This window comes from Falco peregrinus, chromosome 8 (assembly GCF_023634155.1).
Source record: "Falco peregrinus isolate bFalPer1 chromosome 8, bFalPer1.pri, whole genome shotgun sequence".
Taxonomy (NCBI): domain Eukaryota; kingdom Metazoa; phylum Chordata; class Aves; order Falconiformes; family Falconidae; genus Falco; species Falco peregrinus.
Genome location: NC_073728.1, coordinates 54,130,211 through 54,156,584, shown reverse-complemented (window position 1 = coordinate 54,156,584; position 26,374 = coordinate 54,130,211). Strand labels below are relative to the sequence as shown.

Below are 26,374 nucleotides of genomic sequence, written 5' to 3'. Positions count from 1 at the left end.
CCCTGCCACACAGATACAGCCGCGGCTCCGTGGGCGAGGGACAAGCTTCACTTGGACTTCAGCAGGGATGGAGCTTCACACGTTTCAGTGAGTTTCAAGCGAGCATCAAATTTAAAGTTCAACCAGGTTTAATATTGTTGGACCACTGCTCTATAACTAAAGCAGTGGTGTCTTCCCATTACTCTTCCCTCCTCAGCTGAAACATTTTAGGAAAAAAACTTTCAGTTATTCTAACGGACAAGGCCATGATTCGATATTACCTGTGGTTTTTAGTTTTTTTTTTGTGGCCATAGTTACAATCAAACTTCCTCCCTCCCCCCCCCCCCCCCTTTTTTTTTTTGTTAGGCTAACTTAACAGATTAGCATCTCTCTGTGGCACCCTTTCCAGGAATTACACGCTAAATCCCCCATGAATCAAACCGACAAGAGCTGAGCCCAAGTCACTCGAGCCAGCTCGTGCAAAACCAGAACGGTGCAGGTTCAGCTGGCGAGCAGAGAGGTCTGCATGTGGCGGGGACAGTCTTGTGCCTTCAAACGGGCCCATGGCTGTGAAAGCCAGGCTTATAAGGCAGCTGCACAACATTTAACAATTAGTCTTTTATTACCCAAATTTCAAAACAGAGCATTTATAGTCTGTAGCATGTACAGCACTAATACCATCATAATAGAGCAGATAAGATACAGCTTAAAAAGCTGAATTTGGGTTAAGAAGAAAGGAGAATGACCACACAAAAAGCACGCTTATGGCTTGCTGTGGCATGGGGTTCAGCAACATCTCTCCTCAAGCCGGCAAGGACAGCCGTTTGAAGGCAAGTTCAAGTGAACAAGCCCCTTTCCCACCACGGTGGGGGCTGCAGGCAGCACAGTCGCCCACGCTCCCGCAGGGGACAGCCTGTCCCCACCCTGCGAGGAGAAAGCCTTATCAGGGAGCCAGTGTCCCCATCAGCGCACCCTGGGAAGGGGAGATAGTGTTTCACAAGAGGCATGAGTGCAGCAAAACCATCCCACCATAAGAAAGGCAACGAGTCCCAGGGCTTCTTCCAGCACAGCCCACGCTTTTGTAAGATCCAGTCCACCCCTGCTAGCTTGTGAATTTTCAATGCCCAGAAGAGCCCTTGCATACCTATTCCTGCTGACATTAATGCAACTACCTGCAACAGTAAATACTGCACCAACTAATGGGTTTTGCAGGACTGAGATGTGATTCAGCAGCTCCAAGCGTTCAGCCCACGGCAGCCTGCACCGCTGGCTTCGCTCCGAGCATCTGCACAGCTCCGAGATCCGCATGGCTTTGCTTTGGCAAAGCAGCTCACTGGGGGTGCTGCTACCACTTCTCCCCCCATGCACACACAAACAGATGTCGGCTTTGAACGAATAAAACCACAGCTATATATTTTATTGATCGTACCTTGGGCATTTTTGAAGAAAAAGAACTCTGCTTTCTTAAGGCTGTTTGAAAAGGGTCTGAGTTAGGAACTTTTACAGGCCCACAACCCTAGAGGTGCTGCAGACTTCCCAGGCTAGCACGCTCTGTTCACAGCTCCCAGCTCCTGGCCTAATGACTGATTTAATATTATTGATTTAACGAGCTTTGGATGAGGTGGGTAACAAAGCATATTTGGCATGCAGTGCATTACTATCTATGGGCTGCTATCCCTTCCTTATCATAACTGCTGGACTTACCAAAACCAAGACATTAATAGAATAAGAGCTAGAAAGAAACAGTTTCTCCCCGCCCCCTCCTACTTTTCAGCTTCATTACCCTCTGCAACTAGTTTCACTGTTTCCTCATACAATTGGGTCCTTTTTTGCTGAAAAAAAAAAAAGTCTTTGTATAACAATAGGGAAATTGCAGTAGTTTCCACTGGCTGCAGGTTTCTTAAGGTCTGATGTATACATTTCAGACTCCACTAAAGACTTTGTTATTTTTAATTAATATATATTTAAATTAAGCCTGTCCCACTTTCATAAGTGCTGTGTCAAACCAGTTCAAGTTTGCTCAGCCGAGTACACGGGGAGTCCAAGACAGCATTCCCTGACAGTGTTCTGCAGGGCAGTAATGCTCCCCAATAAAACCATCACCCAGCTGAGCCCTCCTTCCTCCTGCTCAAACCCAGCCTCATAAAACCAAAACCTAGTAAAACAAGCACATTTTTTTCTTCTATCCATATCTAAACTTCTCCCAGGTCCACCTCTTCAGTGTACAAATCCCATCCTTTTGCAATGTTCAGGGACAATCGGCTCTTTGGAGGGAGTACAACATATGGTATGTAGGGCAGGATGCAGGCACAGGCAGATTCTGTCACCTCCCCACGCTTCCGTGTGTGGAAAAGGGGCGGAAGACCGGCAGGAACTTCATTCAAACATCCTGAAACTTTCACAGCCATACAAACAGTCAGACTTGCTCTAAATGATCCCTTTTGTGTGAACGGCAAATTGACTTTAAAGTGACTTAAAGAGAATGATTAAAATTGTTCTTCATGTCTTGGCCATCTACATTCTCCTTGAGCACAAGTGGGTTAGTTTGCTTGTTTGGGGTTTTTTTTTGGGCAGCTGAGTAGAACAAGAGGTCAAGCCTCTTCTTTCACATCTCCATCCTACACGCATCACCACCTTGGGGAGCGCTCCAGATTTAGAAAGACAGAGGAAGGCAATATGCAAGTTAAATCTTAGCATGACAGGAAACTACATTTCTGCAATAATGCCACTGGCCATTACCTAAAATAAGGCGTTACAGGATGTGGCACCCAAATAATTTGTGCATTTTAAAACAAACAAAATCTTGCATGAGAATTCTTCAAAAAGCAACCATGTCCATGTGCCAACCAGGATGGAGAACAGGTGGAGAAGAGATCAAAGACTGAGAATTAAAACTTTACTGAGAATAAAACAGCCTTTGATTTCTGTCACAACATTAACCCCCACTCCCTGATCAACTGTGTTAAAACACCACAAAAGCAGACGGTCGCCTGAATGTACCAGCTATAAACACGTGGTCTTCACTGTGCCATTTACGATAACCCACATTCTCATTTGGGTCAAAATGGGGATTCAAAGGAGATGGAAGTAGCTGGAGATGAGATGTTATTACCTAACAGGCTGCCATCCTTAGCCTACAGTACCTCTAGTTATCCTGCTAATTTTATTATTGGTGTGAGGCTGGAGTCAATAGCAGAGGCACTCAGGTATTACAACAGACTTAACTAAACCAGCCACTTATAAAGTAGCTTTATGCTGAAAGTTACCTACTTCGGATATGCTATACATGTTTAAAATAAAAAGGATTTAAATCAGTTATTCTTCTACGTTTTCATTTGTCTCAGAAGCCTGTTAATTTCTTTTACAATGCTTACCTTGTTCCTATCATTGCATGAGAAACCTAAGCATGTAATTATCCTGGAGAAGAGTGAATGTTGCTAATATACAAATGGGTTTCCAATGCACAACACCAAATAAACTTGTAACAGAAGCACTGGTGCTACTTTTGGAAGGAAAAATACATTAAGGATGTAAATATGATTTTTAGGAACTGCATTGTAATAGAAGACAGGATCCTTCACCAAAGGCTTCCACTCACTGGACACTTAGAGCCCAGGGTGTTTTTTTAGAAAGTTTCTATCAAATAATACGATAGAAACAACATAAATACAACAAATCCCAGGACACCGTAATAAAACACTTCTGTCCTGACCTGCAGCCAGCCTGCCCAGAAGTTCCTACTTCTTTCCCAGTTCGGAGAAGCCAACACCTTCCCTAGCAAACTGATGAGACCATCGGAAGGCAGCTGCCCAGTTCCAAACTGGGTGTAACAACGGTGCCCCAAGCAGCCGGGAGCCCCGGCCACCCCACCCCCCCACCCCCCGCCCCCAGCTGCAGCACAGGGGAGCGCAGTGTGTCAGAGCCGGGAACAGCAAACCCGCTGCTATTTCGGAGTGCAAAGTACTGCGAGTATTTGGCCTTTAAACCCCCCATCCTTTAACATAAAGGTTAAACATTCATAGCACGGGCCGTGTCCCCGCTGCCGGGAGCCGGGCTGTCCTGCTCGGGGCGTGCTGCCGGCGGGGACACAGGGACACACAGCACCGCCCGCGGGGCTGCGGGGCGCAACCCCCTCGCCTGACACAGCATCGCGCGGAACACGGTCGATTTAAGGGGGAAAAGGAAAATCATAATTAAAAAAAGCTGCTCGCCCTCCCTCCCCCTGCCCCAAGCCAAGCGCTGCACTCAGCAGCCGCCCGCCCCTGCCCCGGCGGCGCAGCTAACGGGCCCCGGCACCGAGCCCGCGGTGCGGAGGGCGACATCGCCACCCCCGCGGGGCCGCAGGTGCCTCGCCCCGCCCGGCAGCCCCCAGCGCCCCCCGGCCGCCGACCCACCTTGTAGACCTTGCCGAAGGCGCCGTCGCCCAGCTCGCCCACCACCTCCCACACCTCGCCGGGGTCCAGGTCGCGGCGGACGTGCTCGTACTCCTTGGACCGCCGCTTCTCGAAAGTGGAGAGGCGCAGGATACGGCGGAAATTGGCGAAAGCCATGCCGGAGCGGTGCGGGGCTGCCGCGGCCGGGGAGCTGCCGCCAGCCGCCTCCCGCGCCCTGCCCCGGGGGAGGACGGAGCCGCTGCGCCGAGGAGCGGGGAGCGAGGCCGCCTCCAGCCGCGCACATGGAGCCGGCGCCGCTCCACCTGCTGGCCCGCCCGCCGCCCCCGCACCATTGGCCGCCGCCCGCCCCGCCCCGCCCCGCCCGGCACGGCACGGCACGGCACGGCTCAGCCAGGGCTCAAGCCAAGGCATGGCACGGCTCAGCCAGGGCGCGGCACGGCACAACCTGGCACGGCATGGCTCGGCCAGGGCACGGCAGGGCACGGCTTAGCCAGGGCACGGCGCGGCACGGCACAACCTGGCACGGCATGGCTCGGCCAGGGCACGGCAGGGCACGGCTTAGCCAGGGCACAGCCCGACACAGCCCGGCACGGCTCAGCCAGGGCACGGCACGGCACAACTTGGCACGGCATGGCTTAGCCAGGGCGTTGCACGGCCCGACCCGGCTTAGCCAGGGCACGGCACAGGCCGGCACGGCACGGCTCAGCCAGAGTTCAAGCCAAGGCATGGCACGGCTCAGCCAGGGCACGGCACGGCACAACTTGGCACGGCATGGCTCAGCCAGGGCACAGCACGGCATGGCTCAGCCAGGGCACGGCAGGGCACGGCTCAGCCAGGGCACGGCACGGCACAGCCCGACACAGCCCGGCACGGCTCAGCAAGGGCACGGGCCGGCCCGGCTCAGCAGAGCGCACCACCCCGTGCAGCGTGGTATGGCACAGCCCGGCTCGGTTCGGCCCCGCCGCAAGCCGTGCCCTTGAGCGGAGCAGGGAGTCGCGTATCACATCCCCCCGGACCCCACCCCGCACCCCCCAGCCCCGCAGGCGGCGGCCGGCCCGTCGGGGGGCGATGGTGGAGGCCAGCGAGGCCGGACACCGGCCGGGCCCAGCCCCCCGCCGCCCCGGGGCCCGGCGAGCGGAGCGGCTGAGCCCACAGCCCCGGGGGCTGCGGGAAGCGTCACCTGAAGCGCCGGGGCACCGGAGGGACGCGTCCTCCCTCCCGGCTCGGCTCACGTGAAAACAGCCAGGCACAAATATTTTTACATTTCCCAGCGGCAGGAATTGGAGCGCATCGGCACGGCGGGCCAGGCGTTGTGACCCCGGCGGTGCCAGGCGTGCGGGTCCGCGCCCCCTGCCCCGCAAAACTTCCAAGCCCCCGACACCCGGGCTGGAAATCCCGCATGGCATGGGGACACCTAGGGGAAACACCGGGCCGTGCAGCCGCAATCCGGCACGGCCCCGGCGTGGGCAGGGGGCTGGGGGGCGCGCGGCTGCCCCCGTTAGAGGGGGGACGACGACGACGACACGGGGGCGGGGGGGGGGGGGGGGGGGGGGAGGCGCCTACACACCCCATCCCCCTGCGGAACGCGGGCTCTCGCTGTGGGAGCATCTTGGCGATTTCTCCTTAGTCCCCTGGTTTACGACACCCTAAGCACATTGTCACCTCTCCTTGTCTTCGCTGTTGCCAAATCCCCTGGGTTTATCCCGGTACGATCAGCCCTCGCATTCCTGCTGCGAGTTTCCTGATGCTGATGCTTGAAATACTATTAACTCCGGTTCCTGGAAATTGGTGGCTGTGTGAGAATTTCAGCTGCCTTTTTTTTGAAAAAAGTTTTGTGTTCCCCTACTTCTTCCGTTCTCCCCACTGAGTTGTGGGGGAAAGGAGCTGAAAATGCAAGTGTATCCCTGGAACAGAAAGAAGCTGGAAATAACCGAGCGCTTTTTTTCACTTCACTTCACTTCACTTCACTTCACTTCACTTCACTTCACTTCACTTCACTTCACTTCACTTCACTTCACTTCACTTCACTTCACTTCACTTCACTTCATGGGTTTCGGATCTGATCTGGTACAACGCGTGGATTTGGCAATCCCAGAGTAAAAATAGAACAGAATCAGAGCAATTGCTTTCAGAATCTCATCCTTTTAATCTCGATTTTCCCAATGTTTTAGCTATCAGTATTTTTAACGTTATAATTCTTAATAGCGTTTTTACTTTATTGTACTAGGGGACCTGGACATTGTACGCAGCCATAGAAACATTGCACGGATGGGACCCCCAGCAGTCACCAAGTCCCCGCTTGGAGCAGGAGTGTCACCAGCACTGGACCAGGTCAGACAGCAATCTGTCCAGCTAAGTCCTGAAAAACTTCCCAGAATGGAGCGGACATGACATCCTGGGGTTACCTGCTCCAGGGGCACCACCATCCCGGGGGGAGGGTTTTCCCTAATGTCCCACTGGACCTCCTAAGCTGCTGCCTGGGGTCATTGCCCCTCGCTCTGTCACCTGCCTCCCCGATATGTGATTGACTCCGTCATCTTTGTAATTGCCCCTACAAGAGCTGTGGGCATGTATTGGGGATACCTATCCTTATCAGGGGCTCTAAAGATATGGAATCCAAGACAAATCCTAAGCCAACGGGCTCGCGGTGCGGGTAGATGCCCTGCAGACTACCTGAGGGAAGGCTGATCAGGCTGGGGCTCAGTCAGAGAGGTGATTTCTCTGCTGGCATAAATTTTGCAAACTCAAGTTACCCCTTCAGAAGTTTCTGAGCAGCTCCGATCCAGCACAGCATTTTGGGGGCTATGGCAGCCTATATCCAGCGCTTGAGACCCTGTAAGCAGATTTACTATCTCTTGGCTCCGTAGTGAAAGGGAATCAGCCGTTTGAATTCTTTCCACCCATTTCTTGCAGAACACTCACAGGTGTCAAACCCAGCCAGTGAACAGGCTAATTATCTACCTATGAATTACTTCAACTGTTTCTCAAGTGATAATAAGAGAAAGAGAATATAAACTCCAGAAATGCAAAGAATTTTGCAAATGTGCCCCAAGCTCCTAGGAACACCTCTGATCCTATGGAGAGGTGGTCACGAGCATCACCATCGCGTTAACCAGGACCACTCAGCACAGTCCTCAGCAGCACGCGTTAGCAGAGCTGAGCTCTTGCTCACCGTTACGACCCAAGGAGGAGAAACTGCTGACCTGACTGCAGGACAGCATACGGCTCCACGTTTTAAATGTGGGGTTACAGAGGGTCTGGCATCCAAAGTAAGCCAGTGGATTTAGATTTTATTAGTATTATTCTTGGTATAGCTTAGGAGTAAGGAATAAAGAGCACTTTCAATGGTTATTGCTGTGCTGGATTAGACTCGTTCTGGGTCGGAAGAGAAACGGGTGATAAACACTTTATATAAATAGAAGAGCAGTTTGGCTTCCTAACAGATAACTTGAATAAGAAACTGGGCATTCAAAAGCAGCCATAGCTCCCGGACACATTGCACAGACGCCGTCAGGTGCTGGAAACTAGAAACATTAAAGCCCTGGCTAAGAGGAAAAGCAAAGCCCTGCAGTGGCTGCTACATAGCACAGCCCCGGCACGGACCAACAGCCTCTGGGTACCACTTGTCTGAGGCTGAGATTTGCGCTACAGTCTAAGATAAATCCTTAAGTCTGTGCTATCTTGCACTTTTTAATCAAATTTAATGCTCTTGATCATTGTAAGAATAATTTCTGTCACTTGATTTTAGTACACGTTATCCTTTAACACTGAATGGAAGGGGATCCCTTGCCTCTACATCTGAGGGGAATTCTTGAAAATGTGGGGAAAGCATTGAAGCTGTGGGACAGAAGTTGCACCTGGTTCTAGGGCAGGTTTTTCCTTCTGTGAGGGGTCATTGCCATGGTGCTAATTCTGTTTGGCTGATCTTCCATGGCCAGCTGAGGTGAAGCTGAAATCTGGGTGTTTTCTGCAGCATTTGTGTTTAGATGAAGTATACTGCTTGTCGTCAGTAAGAGATGCTGCAGCACTGACAGTGTATTTCCAGCTCCTGGATGTTCATTGAAAGAATTATCTGAACAGTAAGTAGTTCCAAAAATGAGGTTGGCATTAAGGCTCTAAGATTACAAGCTCTGTGTAATGTTTTGAAAAGAGACACACAGAATGCTGCATCGCTTAGGATTTAAAACCAAAGATCACAGACATCGCAAATACTGCACTTCAGATGTTAGGACAAATGCAGCACTCTGTCATACTAATTAACTAGCAGCTTGGTTAATGCAAGTAATTGGCAATACCCCAGAAAGCTTTCAGATACAGCATGTGCCACCACGTCCTCCCTGCTCCATCGTGCCCCAACCACTCTGGAAGGTTACATGGCCTGGCTACTCCCGCATTGGCTTCTGAAATACGTGGCTCAGGGGACCATGCAGAGCCACCGAGATGCATTTCCAGCTCTCACTGAAGATACTTCTTCCCCCTTTCCCCTTCCATTGCCTCCTTCCCTGTTTGTGTGACAGGAAAAGGTCCAAAAGCCTATGAAACCTGTTTGATTTTATGGTATTACTGTCCTCTGCATCGCAGCAGCACGTGAAGCCCCCAGGTCAGGCTCACTGGTACTGTACAAACACGATAACCAGGTCCTGGCACAACAAGCAGACAATCGACACAGGAAAAACCCAGGCCAGTGATGAAGGAGATCTTTACAGCTGTGCAAGCAAGATGCCAGGAACACAGGGCAAGAGGGGATTTCTGGCTCACTGAAGCTAATTCCTTAGCACTGCAGCGACCTCATCATGTAATCCTTTCCATAAACCGATCGTGCTCTGTGTTAGAAAGCAGGTAGGTTTCTCGCCAGTAGTGTCCTCCACATGAGGCTGTTCGCAACCCTCTTGTCCACTGGTTCACAGCTTCCCCGCCTCCTGCCTGCAGTTCTTTGTTCTGTCACCATGTGTTTGCAAACCCCCATGGTGCTGCAGCTCCAATGACACCTCTTCCTGTGGGTTTGCCCCACTGACAGAAATTTAAGGGTAGCAGAATCAGACCAGGCTGCAGATATTTTTAGCAGGGGCTGTTGGTCCTGTGTTTGCGGTTGGGGAAGTTTGACGGAAATGCTTGATCTGGAAGTTTGGCTCTTCCTATGCACTGGAGAAGATGAAATAGGACTAAATATAATCGTTAGTGGGTCATGGAGTTAAAAGTGACACCTCCAAAAGAAAAACAGGTTCTATTTCCAAGGTTTCTGGTTTGTTGGAAAAGTCCTTTTTTCCTCCAGCAGTGAGGTGGAAGAGATGACAGACAGAAAAATTATGAGCACTTTAACATTGCCTTCTGTGCAGAAATCACATACCCTGTCATAAATCAGGCCATCTTATTAATGCTGTCTATTAAACCTAAACGGTATCTCTTGTCTGCTACTGTGTTTTAATTGCCTGTGCAACCTGTCTGGGAGCAGTGGGCATTTAAAATAAAAGAAATCCTTCTAATTATTGCTCTCAGCTTTGTGCAGATGATAACTGAGAGCTCACTGTTTTCCAGATCTGCCGTTTTACTGCTTTCTCCACTGTGTGACCGACCTGAGTAAGGACCAGGTCATGCTGCCATTTGAATTGCTGGAGCAAAATGCGAGGGGGAGGATTTGCTTAAATGAGTTCTACATGGTGGTGTGCATCCTCCTGTCCCATGAGGTGTGTAGCCTGTGGGTCCTGGATTTGGTACAGGGACATCTGCACCATCCAACACCCCCATAAAGGGAATCAACTCACTGGAGCTGATCTTTACTCATGGCAGGCAAGGGGTGAAGAAGGTCCCTGGGTCTGGATGTGGCGGTGAGGCTGCTGCATAGAAAAGCAAAGCAGGGAAACGAGCAGCACCCCTATTAGTTCCAACCTTGCTTCTCTGTGATAAATCTACCCCTGAACCTGTTGCTAGGTAGGAACCATCTAAACACTCCTCCTGCCTCAGGCTGTCCATCTTAGCACGTTCTCCAAAAAACAAGCCCTCAGCTGTGGCTGCCTGTGGGGAAGAGAGCAGAGCATCTGTTTTCACCCATCAGCATTTGCTAGCTTGTTGGTGCAGCGGGTACCGGTGTCCTTCAGCCTCCCTGGCATCACACGTGGCCCAGGCTGGGAGAGGCTGGTGCCTTTCCAGGGAAAAGCAGCAAGGACAGCAAGCTTCGGCGAGGGAGAGGAGTGGTAAAGCCAGGGTTACCCCCAGAGCTCAGACTTGCTGGTGGACGTGACCTGCAGCTCTGCTCTCACCAGGTACCCAGCCAAGGGCCCACTAGGGGCTGCTGCCCGTGGAACTCAGGGTGGGGGGGGGGGAAGGAGTGGAGCCAGACGTGGGACATAGCCCTGCAAGTTCAGCGTGCGGGAGGGATGGGGAAGGACCTCTCAAAGCAGCTTTGGAGTTCGGCTGGCTGGCGGTAGCTCTCCCCAGCACAGCCCCTGTCCGGCTGGCAGCAGCCCCGCGCTCTGCAGCAGGAAGCACCAGGATTGTGGTATTTCCTGCAGGCGCGACTGGCGGGGGGTCACCTTTATTCTCTGGACTAGAGCACCAGCTGGTGTTCCACGTATTCTTTCCAAGCAGGAAATCAGTGCTTATCATCTGTGTCTAAACCTTTCTGCCCTGAAACAGAACCATCCACTGGCACGCGGGACCTGCCTTTCAGCTGCTGGACGTAGATGGGGATAATAAGATCGGTTTTAACATGTCTGAAGCCACAAGGTTTCTCTCCGACATCCAGAAATAACTTAAGAAGACATTCAACGACTTTGATGTTTCTGGAAATGAGGTAAAAATAGAGAAATTACAGTCAAAAAAGAAGCCATGAAAATGCCCCTAAATTCAAAATTGATCCTTTACACTGCAGCCGCTTCTCATTCAAGCCTGAGTTTTGTTTCTGCTGACTGCAGGAGCAGGACTTTGATGACTTGTTGCACAGTCTGAATTGAAAATGTTTTAACAGTAAGATAGCAACAGGAAGAAATCTTTTTGGAGGAGTAACCCAGGCATGTTCCTCTGTCTGAGGAGACTCCAACAGGAGGAGGTGGCAGAACTAGCAGAAGTGCCTCTATTTAAGCCATTTTCTTCGGAGTTCACCTGGGGCTTCTCGCCATTTTCCAAGCTCTCTGCAGTCCATTCGCAGAGCTGCTGGCCAGGGGGGTACCTCAGTGGGGTGCCCTCGGACTTGAAACTCCTGCTTGAAACACTGTAAGTGCCATACCTTGGCTGATGCCTCTGCCATGGAGATGCTGATGTCAGATAGGAGCCCCAGGAGAAGCCCTTTCTCTTCTCTAATGGATCCCTCATTTTGACCTTTAAACCAGCTCCAGGTTCCAAGGAGAGGCCATAGGGATCTTGCCAGTCCCTGCCCCATGGTGGGGAGCAGCTCCCTGCAGCCAGCAGGGGAACAAAGCTGGTAACGGTGCCTCCCCTCCAGCTCTGCACTGACACCCTCCTCCTTACAGAGGTGCCTGCACATCCCTTGGCTAATTCACTTTTGCCACCAGCTCACCTCTGTCCCAGCCTGGTCAGCAGGGCTCTTTCAAATCCCTCCCTGCTCTGAAGCACTCCCTGATTAATGAGCACCTGTAGCGACACTGCTAGGGAATCAGTCATTAATAGGCTGTAGACATCTCTTAACTCTTGTCACATCTTCACACTGTCCTCATGACTTCAGCATCTCAGCATGCTCCAGCAGCGCATTCAGCAAGACAGCCATTAGTAACCGAGGGAGAGCCCTTCTGCTGCTGCTAGGTTCCTGGGTTATTGTTTTTACTGATAATTCTCCTCCTCTGTGTTCCACTCCCGGTATCCTCTTCAATTACTTGTTTGCACAGAATCGGCACAACTGTTTTCTCCAGCCAACTGCTCATAGTTAACAGCAATTCCCCAATTAAGGTTTTCAATCAAGGCCACTACACGTAGCTCAGAAAAATCAGATAAACACATCATATACCGTATCAGAGTTAGTACCATACAAAGCAATGACTTCCAGTCATGCAGTGGGAGCGTATAAGGCTCTGCCATCACTTTAAGAAGGGACACAGCAAATGTATTATGAATCCTCCCTTCCTGATTTTCCTGTGGCTCCTGTGTGATGGCGCTCAGGACGATCTGCTCCACAACCTTCCCTGGCACTAAGATCAGGTTGACAGGCCTGTAGTTATCCAGATCCTCCTTCTTGTAGGTGGGCACCACTCTGACAAACCTTCAGTCTTCTGGGACCTCTTCAGTTAGACAGGACTTTTGATAGTCATCGCTGTGGTGAAACGGTTGAGGAAAAGAGCAATGATTTGCTTTTTTCGTTGCCCCTCTCCTGTGAGTGCTGCACGGTTTGCAGAGGGTTATCAAGGTCTCTCTCCTGCTCAGGACCTGGGGGCAGTTCTCCAGTGCCCCTGAGCAGTTTCCCAGAGTAAGAAGCCTCAGCCCCAGGTCGCACTGATCCTGCCCTTTCGTCTCGAAGCTGCCAATCACGAGGCCACTTCAAGCAGGAGCAGGGCAGCGGTGACAGCCATGGAGGCACCCCGCTCCCCCCATCCACCCCGCCCCACCGTAACCCCAGCTGTTATGAATCACTCCAACATCTGCGAGCCATTACAAATGCTAAAGAAGCAGCCATGTGCCAGGGAGGTGCCCTATTAGCTTGTAACATGCTCGGGATGAGCTGGAGGCAATCAGTTGGAACCAATTTCTCCCAAGTCAATCGGGAAACTACAGCAAGTTGGGGAAGGGGATGAGAGCCTGGACTCAGGGACTTTCTCTGAAATAACCGGTTATACTGGGCAAGGCTGCTTTGCTAAGCTAGGGACCTATCTCCTCTCCAAACCCAGCAACTGAACTACAGGGAATTCAAGCTATTTGCAGTCTTCTGCATCGACAAACAATAACAAAAAAAGGAGGGGGACCATGAACAGCTTCCCAGCGGGACCAGCAAGCTCCTAACAGAGTGACAGAGCCCCTTACCCAGCTGGGAACAGCACAGCCTCACTTCTCCCCTGGGCTCAGTTTACAATCACCAGACAGATGTACTGAACTCGTAGACAGTGAATAAATCAAAGTGCTGCAGCGAAGCAATTGCCTCTTCTGTTTTCTCCCCTGCACGTTGCCACTGCTCTGCCGAGGTGAGCACCAGACTGGTGGCTGAGGAAGAGGACGGACTGATGCAACGTGGATGGCAGCCTCGTGCCTCGCAGCTCTCCCCAGGACTAAGCCTGACGTTAGCATCGCCTTTCCCCGTACCCTGCAATGGGGGTCATCTTGTTATTTTAGAGACCACCTTGTCCTGCCCCTATATTACCCACTGGCTTAGCAAGAGCCTTCCCTCCTCAATGCTGCCATTTTGCCACGTTCAGACGCACACAAAGCAAGGCTGGTTTGAGATGGGGCAGACTGGTCTCTGAGGCTGGAGCCACTCACGCTGGCAGCTTTCTCTTCCCATGCATTCTGCTCCGCAGCCCCCACCTATGTGCCCCAGGCTTGGGCAGCTCCCTGCATCCCTGCTGCCATGCTTGTGAGGAACAGCGCAGCCACAGGAAACACTGTTTGCTTCATTAACAAAACCACCTAATTAAGTCCATGTGGAGAGAAAGCAAGAGAGGCATTTCAGTTTCTTTTCCTCAGTATTGACTGTTTCCCCTTGGGCACAGCAATCCAGTGAGTTTATTTCCTCCTCTCACCTTACGCACAGGACATCGCTACACTGACCCTCCTCCAAACTCGCTGCTGTTCGAGAGCTTCCCTAATGAAGCAGCATAGCTGCACCATAAGGGACTAATTAGAAAAGAAAATTCCAGTCTCCAAGTGCTACCGCTGACCTCCCATGCAGCGAGATTTCAGCACGCCTGCAGGGCGGCATCCCTCCTCTTGGATCTTCGCAACTGCTCCGAGTCCTGAGAAAATAAACTACATGCCTGAAATCCCAAATTTCTGGGATTATTCAAAGAGAGAACCATTCTCTGCAGAGCTGAGAGCTCAGTGCCTTTTCCATAAGTTACCTTGATACTTTTAACCCAGGTTTGGAGGGACCAGCCACCCTGAGCTTTCAGCCAGATGCTCCCTGCAGCATCCGGATGGACCCTGGGGTTCCGCGCTGACCAGGGCACTTGCCCCAGCATAAGCAGCACCACCAATATGGGGTCCACAGTTAAAGACCATTTCCCTTAGTGCTGTCCCTGGAGCCCAGCACCAGGTAGTAACGCAGCACTGGTCCGCAGGAGCACAGACCGAGTGGGACGGGCACGTCACACCAGGATGCAGCTGTAGCCAGCGGAAAGCAAGGAGGGGTCGGCGGGGGCCAGGAGCCAGGTTGTAGCACCCACCATGGGGCAGAACCCCCACCCTCGTCATTGCATGTTATGCTATGTCATAGAGCAAGATACAGGTCGATGAAATATAAATACAGGCACAATATAAACTTTAATGACGTTAATTTGGAATAAACCCACTGTAAGGTAGAACACATAGCTGTGGAACAGATACGCAGCCTTCTCCCCCAAGGTCACACGCCGCAGCGTGTGAAGCTGCACTCGATTTCACTGTTTGCAGCAGCGACTGGGAAAATTTATACTCTTGTGCAGTTTTGACCTAGAATCCACGTCCTTTTGGGGTTTTTCCTTCGGTCAACAGTCGGCCTGGAGTCCCCCAACCCACTTCATACACACCAAAATGCACTACAGCTGCACACCAAGGGCAGCTCGCTGTGGCGTGGGTACGTATGCACACATGCAACACCTGGAGATGGACATCCCTCTTACTACTTGGCAAGCAACCACACTTTTCCCAGCTAGGAGTTGGGTAAAGAAAGATCACACGCAGTTACACGCTCCTGGTGCTGAAGGACATCAGCTCTGAGAACCTTCCCTGTCCATCCTGGAGGAGGCAGAAGCAGGGCTGTCACACGGGTCAGAACAAATGGCTGCAAACAAGCCTTTGCACCTGTTACTTTACATATGCGCATATTAAAAAGGGAATATGTACATATAAGATATTATATACACACATATTAAAGGAATAAAACATATATATATATGTATAAAAGGAAAAAAGTTCCAGGAAAATCACGCTTCTTTGTTTGTAGCTGACATCACAAATTCTACCGTGAAATTATCCCAAGATTAAAAAAATAAATAAATAAATTTGAAATGTTTAGCTGTAATAACATTAAACCAAAGTGCCCTACAAAAAACTGTTCTTACTCCTCTGATACCTTAGGTAGTTAATCAAGACTATAAAAGTGGTGACCTGAATTAAGACAACATGTCAGTTAATGTAATTATAGGACAATTACACAGATCCATTATTTTGCAGCGTTCAGCAAGGAGCCAGAAGCACATCTGCAGACAGCAGGCGCCAGGCACAGAGGTGGCTTATGCTGGAGGTCTGAGCACATCTCCAGGCCCTGCATTCTCCATGGATCGCACACCTTATTTGCAAGATAAAACATTGTCACACACTGAAATTATTACCAAAACATGTCTCTAGGGTATCAGACAGGTAATGAAAAAGTTGTAGAGCTCCAGCTCGGAATCAAAAGGCCTACTGAAGAAATTAAAAAGGAAAACAACACTGAGTTTATTCCTTAAGGCATGGCATTTCCAGGATTACTTTTAGTTTTTAAATGCAGGGTGAAAAAAAAAATTCTCTTTTTTTTGTTTTAAATACAGGAAATTTTGTACAGCATTTCTGAGAGAAGTTCATGATGGTTTGCTCTCAATGGTAAAAAGATCTTCCCTACATTAAAAAAAAAAAAAAAAAATCACATAATTTAACAGTCTAAAGACGACCTGCTTGTGCTTTGCAGTTGATTAAAAATACGGGCACACGCTACTGCGATATGTCAACCCAGAAACAGAGGTACAACATAAAAATACATAATGCATTTTAGAAGTTACCTGATGTTCACAGCATCTTTATATTGGCATAGAATTCTCCATTGACTGAAGGAGCCAGGGAGGGGAAAAAAGTTAAAAAGCATGTTTCACACAACTCATACATTTGATTTTTAAAAGACTTTATAAAAGTTACAGGGGCAAAAATACAGTCACGTCACTGGAATCCCCTCGTCCTTGCTTCACTGCATGTTGGAGCTGCGCATTTTCTGTGTCAGTACCAAATCTAGCACCTTATCCTATGTAACATGAATGTTTGTTACATGGCACACACAAACAAACTGCATACAAAAAAGTTTTACCATAAAAATGAAGATATTTATTCAAGAAGTACAAATTTGATGGTACCAGCCATCTTTGAAAGCCATTACCATGAGGCAGAGAGGACACAAACCGAAGTCTCTTGCTCAGAGCATATGAAAGCAAGTGTCTTACAAATTGCCAGCTAATGCAGTCATTTCAATCATTGCTCAAAAGCCACCTCCACTTTCTAAACATTCCCTGGACTTAACAGAGGCACAAATAGGGTTTTCAATGCAAGACCAGTTAGTTATTTTTAATAAAGCAATCCGCTAAAATTTATTTTCTTTTAAAATTTTCTTAAATTGTCTCCAACCTTTGACTGGACTCAAATTTCCTAAAGAGAAAAGGGACTTGAGAACGAGCAGGTGCAGAATTTTTGGAGCTCAAGATGAACTAAAAGTTTTAAGGCAGGAGTCAGGATTTTAAGTTCTCTATTTGCCCCATGGCTCTGATCAAATGATCTGTAAAATATACAAATGCAGAGTTCTACTGGATAAATACCCAACAAGTGGTCCTGCTTGGAGGGCAGGAACATACTTTTTCACGGAGAGTCCAGTGGACACGTTTATTCAAAGTCTCAAAGTCCACGTTGAGAAGCCCGCTGGTTACGTCTCATCTTCCAAACATTTGACTTTTGTAGGCTCAGTGGCATTTATGTCCCTTGGAAGGAGAGCTATAGCTCCACCTCCTATGAACAAGAACAACACACACGCAGCTAGGGAGTATCTAAGCGGATGAAATATGGAAGAGGAGAGCCATTTGCAGAACAGAGCCATCAAAAACACTTTATGAAAAGGAAAGTCTCAAAGCAGGCAGACTCGTATATACAGCCATTAACTAACAGAAGTGTTTGTAGCTACAGATAGAATAGCGGGACATTCATCTTCTTTGGGAGAAGACAGAAACACGATTGCCGGAAAGTTTAACTCCAAGGCTTCCTAGCTGAGTTAACTTGCAAGGCAGACCACCAACATCTAGTGGGTTTGAAGCAATTTCCCCCCCCCCCCCCCCCAAGAAAGTTGCAGAGCAGACAAAGCTCATCCCCCCACCCAAAGCAAGTCAGCAAAAATGCCTTTCTCAAATACCGCTACATCCTACTCCAGGAAAGCGCAAGCTGTCCAAGAGCTGCCAGCCCAGCCATCATCCCAGAGGGAGTCAGAATTACAGGGGAAGTGGTGAAGGGCAAACGAAAAAAAAAAGCCCCGTTTTCTAACTGAGACTACTTTCATTTCAACATAACAGGAGGTGAGCAGCGTAGTGAGAAAGCCAACAAATTTTTTTTCTTTTTTTTAAATGTAAACATTCTCTGCATAAGGTGCAGGGTGTTGGATGTATGTACAGTAACATAGAAAAGAGTCTGTAAAATATAGATCAACATACAGAACTGTAGCTACCACTTATGCTTCTGAAGAAGATAGAAATGGAGAAACATACAGCATTCGTCAACACTTAGACAGCAAAAATGCTTTCAAAGCTCCATGGCTAAAAGCATCCCACCACTGTAACAAAAAAAATTTTTAATAGTTTTTAAAAAGTTTTTACATTATTTACTAACAATGGATATATATGCAGAAGCATGTCATACTACAGCAATATTTTATCAATTGACCATCTGCTTTACCAAAGGTTATGCACATTGCCACGTGTTGCCTTGTTGCTCTAATGAACCCCTCTTTCCTCTCCTCCCCAAAGCAACTTAGGAACTTTCTGTGAAAGGCAAAGAGGAGATGGGTTTTGTTTGCTTGCTCCTGGGTGAGGTTTTGTGTTGTAGTTACTACGGCTTTTAGCATTGGGGTGTCTATCAAAGAACCCAGCTTACTACACTGCTGACTTGCATTTAGTTTTCCAAGGTATTTCCCAGATCCAGAGGAGCAAAGACTTTCAGAAAACTATAAAAAAAGATCTCGCAGTGCCACTATTCCAAGCTGTATTTTCTGTGGAGGACACTGATAAACTGCGATGCACCGAGAGCCAAGGCAGTCAATGAAACTTTTGGGAGCTGGATGCTCTGAAGGAGCAGCTGTCACTTGGTTGTGGAAGATGACCCTGAGCATCCTTCTGTAGCACACCAAGCAACGTCTCTACAGTACCTGCAGCTTTTCTGGAGATCTCTTGCCCCAGCAGACTATGTGTGTTCATGCCTCTCTGCCCTTCAAGCTGTTCAGGAGTGTGAACTTTCACTAGGTTATTACTTCTGGGTCAGGCAGAAGCAACAATAAAGAGTATAAAAATCTGAATCACATCGAACAGACCTGTCACTAACATGGTAAAAAATGTTACCTACTGGCATCAGTTTATAGCCAGAGCTAATCAGGAATGACACAAAGGACAGATGGCTCTAACAAAAAAAAAAAAAAAGAAAATCCTTTTACTCCTTACTTGTCTGTACTTAGCACTGCAGTTCATGGCTGCATGCATTAAAAAAACCCTGTTGCATTGCGCCAGTTATACCCAAGACACCACACAGTGCAGGGCAGCACACCAACCGGCACGGCAACACGCTGCCAGCAGCGCTGAGCTGCAAGCTCAACACACACTCCATGCTGCAAAATAAAGATGCAGACACCAGCGTGCTTCTGTCCATCCTCCCTGGAAGCAGCCACTGGTGTCCACAACGCAGACCTGCACCAGTCCTCCTCACCAGGGCTGCCAGCTAAACGAGGGTTTAGTACTTGGTTAGTCTCACTTCAGCCATGCCTGCCTGGCTCTGCAATTAAATGAGCCTCCCCCCACCCCCACCTCCAGGCACGGGGGGAGCCCTGCTCTGCCCCAAGGACCCACGGGAGCCCCACGGGAGCCCCCTGCACCGGCATCTGCACTGAAGCCCACCTTGTAGGACAAAGACAAGGCATTTCAGAGTCAGAAATGACTGGTCTCTCAATGTATATTGCAACTGCTAGTTATGTACATGGGATATGTTAGTCAACATGCTGTTGTATCCCTGTACGCCTTCACTGCTGGTATTTTTTTAATATATATATTCTAATATTTTTTTTGAAACTTAGAATTCTTTCCTAACACAAATCTTGTAAAATTTGTTTCCATCAGGGTATGTGCTTGGTATATCTGTCATTGGTTGAAGAATAAGTTGAAAAGTCTCCACTTTCAGCTATAAAAGCATTTTACCATTGATTTTTTTCTTTTCAGTTTTAGGTATGTGCTTAAGTGACAAGAGGGAAACTATTAGAGAAAACAGTATTTTCATGAATCAGTTCTCTGTTCTACTCAGAGCCCACTCACAACATGGCCTTCAGATCATCACCCTCCTCCCTGACGCACAAGCAATTAATGTAAGACATGGTCATCTACAACGGCATAATAAAACTGAACCTTTTCCAACTAAGACAGGGGAGAGGGAAAAGGAGTTCTCCCAGACCCTACACTGTAATCTCAAAAACAGCACATGGTGACAATTGCCTGAATGAAAATAGAAAAAAAAAATCAACAAAATGTATCCTCAAAAAAAAAAAAAAAAGTAGTGTTTTAGTGTTCACTGTTACAGAACTGTTACTCTGGTTTATTCCTCCCTTAATCTATCACGATACACACACACACACCCCTTCCAGAAGCGACTGCACGGAAACGTTACCGTAAAGACCATTTACACAGAGATGTAAGTTAGGTCTTATGAGACAAATAGTGTCTTCCTGGCATGAAACATTTTTTACCCAGTGAAAATCCAAGAGATTTTTTGAGTTGTTTATATATCAAATATTTTTTTCCCCTCTGGAATGCAAAAGATCTGGCTGCAAAAACCCAGTATAGTAATTCACATTTGTCTTTAAAAAAAAGCCTTCACAATAGAAAATTTTTGTTACAGATTAGTATTTATCAGCTTTGATTTCATCTTTAACAAGGAAAAAAAAAAGAAAAAAGAAACCCAAGTCACTTTGGTGTATATGAGAACAGGGAGTTAAATTTCCTTCACACAGCTCTGCCACTGCACTTCAGTCATCCTGCACCAAACTGGGGCTAAAGGAGCTGCATTAAGCCTACAGTTTTCCAGCAACACGGGGACCAAAAAGAAAGCTATGCTCATTTGGGGTAGGGTGGGAAATGCATATAGAATGTGGATCTGTTTTCCATCCATCAATGTAAATTCTGTGCCTGCTTCCACCTGCTGGGAAAGACACATGATGTTGTACAGGTGACCTCTGATCCTTCCAGCTCTATGCTGATGCTCACGGAGCAAGAATTCACTTTGAGTCCGAGAAACTGAGTTCTATACAATTCATGAAGGAGCAAAATTAACGAGTTTAAAACTGTCAGTGTAACCCACCAGTTTCACTAGCAGACAAGACACACCTGGGACAACTGTAGCTTTAGACCAATGATTCAGAGAGGGAAGACAGAAACCAATAAAAATATGCTATTCATACCCGAGTAGCACATTCGATTTTGGAAGAAGTCGTTTCAATGATGGCTGAAAACCCAAGCAAATTAGAAATCAAGTTTAAAAGGAACAGGGCATTTGATCTCAACCAAAGGCATTACCAGTCAGGGGTGCGGAGCAGCCAGAGAGCATCTCTAACTGAGGGAACAAGCAATTAGATTTTTGGCCCAAAATACAATGATTCAGATTTCTGAGGCTACCAAAGGATTTGTCATTTGCTGAACGGGCTCCTCTTACATTCTGAAGGGAAAGCACCGGCTGCGAAACACTGCCGTCACGCTCTGGGCTGCAGGCGCGTGGTGGTGAAGAAACCTCCAGTTGCCCTGGCTGGAGAGTCATCAGAGCTACAAGACCGGCTGCTGCTTCAAGTGACACTCACACAAGAAGCTGAAAACCATGTGCTACTGTGTCCTCCTTACCATCTTCCATGCTTTGTGCCCTCCAGGAACTGAGCAGGGGAAGTTGCAATCTGTTGCATCTGGGTGCAACTGCAGTTTAACCCGGACCTATTATACCAGTGCCAACTGACAACGGGGATGCACCTAAACTTGAGCTCACCTTAGCTAGCCTGATCAAAGCCCGTTCTAATGATCTGAGTGATATACAGTATCCAGCAGGCAAGTACTCAGGTGCCAGTCAGCCAGTAAACTTCAGGCTAAGTCAGTCTTGTGGCCAGTAAGTTTACAGTACGTGAGAGTATACATTGACTAAGTTATTGCCTAAGGCTCCAGCGGGCTGCACTCCCAGCTCGGGAGCCAGCCGTGGCACAGGACTGTGTTGCCATCTTGGAATGTACAATTGCTTGGTCTGAGCATCACCAGGAGGTGCGCACGTGGGACAGAGACGGAGCCCCTCGCCCAGCTCCGCTGCCTGGGGCTGGCTGTGCCTTGGCAAAGCATTTGCGTTAGGTCAAACCAGGAAGGATCCCCGCAAACAGCGCAGGACCCACCCAGAGCAGCTGCGATTCTTGCATGAACTGTACGTGGTGCTGATATGAAATTTTATAAACTGACTAGTTTTTAGTAATAATTTTTTTTTTTTTTTAATAAAAGTGCTCTCTGTTGCTCTGGCTCTATAGATCAGGACACCACCTACAGTTTCAAGAATCATTACGTATTTGTATTGTTTAAGTGAACAATCATCTTTTCCCTCCCTCTTTGTACCTCCTCCCTTTTTCCTTCCCCTTCCTTCCTTTGCCCTTGCCCTGTGCTGTTTGCTGTTGTGTTAAATACGAGATCAGGCAACCCCCAAAGGCCAGTTTACATTTTTATGTTTTGTTTTTGCAGATCTCCATCACAGATGGAATTTTTGCTGGTCATTTCTTGGAACCAATCCATTAGCAGGACAACCCAAAAGAAGAGAGGGCAGTGAAAACAGACCCCATGACAGAGACGGAGGAAAGAAGAATCGATAAACAAGCAGAAATCAGTTTTCCACTGGGGTGGGATTTGCTAAGGGCTGGCTCACGATGACTTGCACCACGTAGTCCTTTGGGATTTTCAGCTCCTCCAGTTTCATTTTGTCTGCCAGCGGCCTGCCCGAGAAGAACCAGCGCTGGCTGCCTGGCTCCACTCCCTCCACCGCATGCAGCCGTCTCTTCATGTGGTACACCGTGTCCATGCTGCGGACCATGAGTTTGAGGTCTTTGCCTGTGGACAGGCGCAAACGAAGCTGGCATTCATGCCCTGAATTGGGTGGGGGATCAGGAATATCCAGAGTCTCCAGGTCGCCCTTCTCCTCTATCATGTTGATAGGTGGGGCGAGGCAGTAGACGGGAAGCTGGTACCGGTTGCCCAGTTCATCGTAACACTCTGTAAGAGCACCTTTAGGAGATAAGAGGGGAAAAAATGAGTATGCATGCATTTTATGTTTAACATTCAAGGGGTCATGCTCGGAAGCATTTATCCTGCTGTTAAAGTATCCCAGTGATGAGGTCCAAATTCAGCTTTTAAAGGACTGATACAAAATTCTCAAGTTTTCATTAAAAATTGCTTCACCTTGTTTTTGTATGGAAACCTGGGGTAGAGTTAAAAGCACCCCCTAAAGCGAAACGCAGCTCTCCCTCCAGATAAACCGGGATAAACTTCAAAAGCAGCTGGAAAAGAGATGAGGGAGAAGGATGTTCTCCCCACGGGTCATTTAGAAGAGGAATATTTCTCCAGTAGCACAGCCTGAGGATCAGAGCACACACGCACCCCGAAAACGCTACTTGGATGAATTCCATGATCCTGAACCTGAGCTGTGAAAAGGCAAAATAGCAAAGACCAAAGGCAAAAGACCACTGTCAAAGGAAGATTTTGTAACTTCTCAAACATTCAAAAGTTGCTGAAATGGTTTCATATAGGACTCATGTTTTAGCGAGCACTGCCAGAACAAACAAACATGACCACCCAAGTCAGACAACTCTGTGGCTCCGCACGGAGCACGGTGTCGCCACCAGCACGCCACCCAGCACATACTTTGTATTTGCACAGCATCTCTAACTCCCACATTCAGAGCTCTGAAGTTTCAGGAGTGATTTTTTATTTCCCTAGACTCCCGGGAGGTTGTTTAGAATAATCTGGGTGCCCAGTTAAAGATGGCTGGGCAGTGATTCCTTCTCACCAAAATGGTACAACGCGCACAGAACAGCTCAAGGTTTGTAACACTTACCGAAGGAACAAATACAAGTTGACTTTTTCCACAGTATGAGACACGCTTTATAAAGAAAATTCAAGAACTACCCCGGAAAAGCAGCAGCACATTTTTCTTAATGTTTTTAGAATTGAAGTGGGAGACGGATGAAAGCAGAGCCCTGCTGCCTACAGCACACGTCACCTCTTGCAGCAAGCCAGGCAACAGAGATGCTGAGGAAGCTGCATCCTAAATTGCAGCAGAAATTCCTTCTCACTGGGAGATAAAAACCCTCAGATATTCACTCCAAGCGAACGTTTCTCCCGTTTTGAATTTACCTGCTGTAACAAATTTCCACAATTTTGCCCCTAGAGGGGGCACACTCACTTGCAAGATTACCCATCCTTTTGTAGTTGGAAATGTTTGAAGAGGAGCCAAGTCCTTGAGCTACAGAATATTTAAAAAAACTCTTTGACTCGGCAGTTCTGCACACAACACCCAACGGCTCCTTGTTAGAAACTAAGGGCGTTTTTTTTTTTTTCTTGGAGGTTTTTTCCATGCTGACAGTGAGTGGTCTTAAACTTTGCTATTTGATCAGCAAAACTACTGCTATATAAAATTATAACTTGGGGATATACTGTGTCACTCAGCCCACTATGACAGCAGCATACTGAGCTGGAAATCATCTTTCTTTTAATCAGAAGCGCCCCCCCCCCCTTTTTTTTTTTTTAAGGATAGTTTTTGTTGAAAACACACAGAGAAAATCTTTGGCTAAAGATCAATGGTTTAGACGCAGCTGCTTTTGGAGGCTTTTCTGTTTGTACAGGTAGCACCAAGGCAGCTACGCCCCAAGATTTATTGAAAAAACAAAACAAAAAAAGGAAATCCAGAGAAATTTAGTTATAGCACTCATTACAGTCTTGTATCATTTACGAATCTCAGAGAAAAACAAGTACTTTATGATTTACAGACTAAAGTCTGAAGTTCCCATACTTCAGTTCTGGTTTTACAACATTCATTTCATTCTGCACGCCTGATCTATTTAGTAAATGTCACAGTTCTAAATTCTGGATCAAAGTTCATAGAAACAAGAAGATGCAGCTTGCTGGAAAGAAATAAAAAAATATCCAAACTTCAACACCCTTTAAATTTAGCTAGAGCAGTTAAACCTGTACCTTTCTTTAAAGCCATCTATCTCAAAAAGAGTGCTCCTACTTTAGGACAGAATATCAAAGAGTTAATTTTAAATACCATGGGGTAAGCTAGCTAAGGAATTTCTTCATCATTTATATTCTTGCCCAGCTGAACTAACATCAAGGTCAAAGCATATGCTATAAACACCAGAATGCTTAATCATAAACAGATAAGCAATATTAAAAATATCCTCTGAAGCAGCAGCTAACTTGGAGGTCTGTCTTATTAAAAAAGTAACAAAAGACACAGTAGAGGAAACCTCTTGCCAATAAAAACCGCATAGTCCCATCCCAGGCTGAGAAACTGTTTACAACAAATTGTTAATGTAACAACAGGTTACCATAAACCTCACTGGTTGGTAATCCCGTTCTCCCACTCATGCTGGTAAAAACATCCCGAAGACTCCCAAGTCCTATTACCTACCACTCAATGGCTGTCAAGCCTGAATGTATTGATTAAAGCACAGATGGTGACTTTTGTGAGCAGAAGAGACTTTACGATGGCACTACCTCCTTACCAGCACATGGCGCCTGCAGAAGGCCAAGCCAGAGCTCCAAGGAGGAGATGAGAAGGTGTTGGTCCTTGCCTCCAAGGAGACGTGGAGCTGCGCACACACAGCCCGGTCCTCTTCAGCCAGGTAATTCCTGAGGGGCTTTACAAGGCTTTTGGTTAAGTGATCTTTGAAGAGCATCAGGCTCTGCTACAACCTTCAAGATGTAAATGCCAACAAAGTCAAAGGCAGAAGAATGTTAAGGGGTCTCATGTTGGTTGGAGTTCAAAATGAAACGATGACTGAACGTCTTAACTAGAAGACGTGGTGAGTCTGGAGGTATTTTAAGTGATTCCCTTATCGGAGAGGAAGGGAGAAAGTGGTTGAATTACCCACAGCCACCACAGCAAGGCCTATCTCACCAGCCAGATGGCAGCTCTTCACAGAGGCACTCGCTGCAGCGTCCCTTATGCAGTGCGCAAAGCATGCGGGAAATTAAACATCCAAACTACAAAACCCTTCGTAATTTTGCTGTTATAATTGAAAAGCATGTTTCTGATTCTTCCTGCAAGGTACATCAGCTCGGGCCACACAAGCTATTTAGCAGAAAGGTACACAAAAGGAATGTCAAGCTTTTATGAGAAAACACAGAGGGGGAAAAAAAGGAAAAAAAAAAATATTTTTTTTAGGTTTCTCTGTTACCTCGGCAACCAGGGTCCTTCACCAGCCAGTTACAGCATAGGAAGGATGCAGCCTCTCTTAAACCAGCAAAGGAAAAAGCAACACAAAAGAGAGGTTTTGTAGTTCAGGCAGGCAGCCCTGCAGCCGCCCCTGCCAGCACGTGCTCTGCAGTGGGCAGGGTGCCCCATGCTGCACGGGGACAGCCACCCTGCAGCCCCACTCCAACAGGTTCTCCCTTCCCTGCCGCCCCTTCCTTCCCCAGATCCTGCAACTGGACACCACATCAGGCAACCAGACCGAGTTCAGGTGACAAAGTCTAGAGGGTGAGTCGGTACTTCGAATTTTCGCTGCTGGATCATACAAAGAAACCATGCAAAAGGAGCAGATTTCAGGAAGAAAGCAGCAGAGAGGATGGGCGGCACGCATGCAGGTCTAGGTG

The 26,374-nt window shown here is 48.0% G+C and overlaps 3 protein-coding genes across 3 annotated transcripts in view; 1 reads left to right on the top strand and 2 right to left on the bottom strand.

Moving 5' to 3' along the window:
• Positions 1 to 4,653, bottom strand: part of STK10 (serine/threonine kinase 10) — a 52,529-nt gene extending 47,876 nt beyond the window's left edge. Inside the window, exon 1 of the mRNA XM_055812128.1 lies at positions 4,374 to 4,653. Within this exon, the coding sequence (XP_055668103.1) occupies positions 4,374 to 4,529 (156 nt within the window). The 5' untranslated portion in view covers positions 4,530 to 4,653. The remainder of the gene's footprint in view (positions 1 to 4,373) is intronic.
• Positions 4,654 to 7,177: 2,524 nt separating this feature from the next.
• On the top strand, positions 7,178 to 13,261 carry EFCAB9 (EF-hand calcium binding domain 9). The gene is given in 5 exon segments (XM_005231735.1): positions 7,178 to 7,208; positions 8,312 to 8,452; positions 9,909 to 10,068; positions 11,007 to 11,163; positions 13,205 to 13,261. Coding segments are annotated over 5 exon segments (546 nt in total).
• Positions 13,262 to 16,557: 3,296 nt separating this feature from the next.
• UBTD2 (ubiquitin domain containing 2) overlaps positions 16,558 to 26,374 on the bottom strand; it is a 61,089-nt gene continuing 51,272 nt past the window's right edge. The window contains exon 3 of the mRNA XM_055812715.1: positions 16,558 to 22,780. Coding sequence (XP_055668690.1) covers positions 22,383 to 22,780 — 398 coding nt within the window. The 3' untranslated portion in view covers positions 16,558 to 22,382. The remainder of the gene's footprint in view (positions 22,781 to 26,374) is intronic.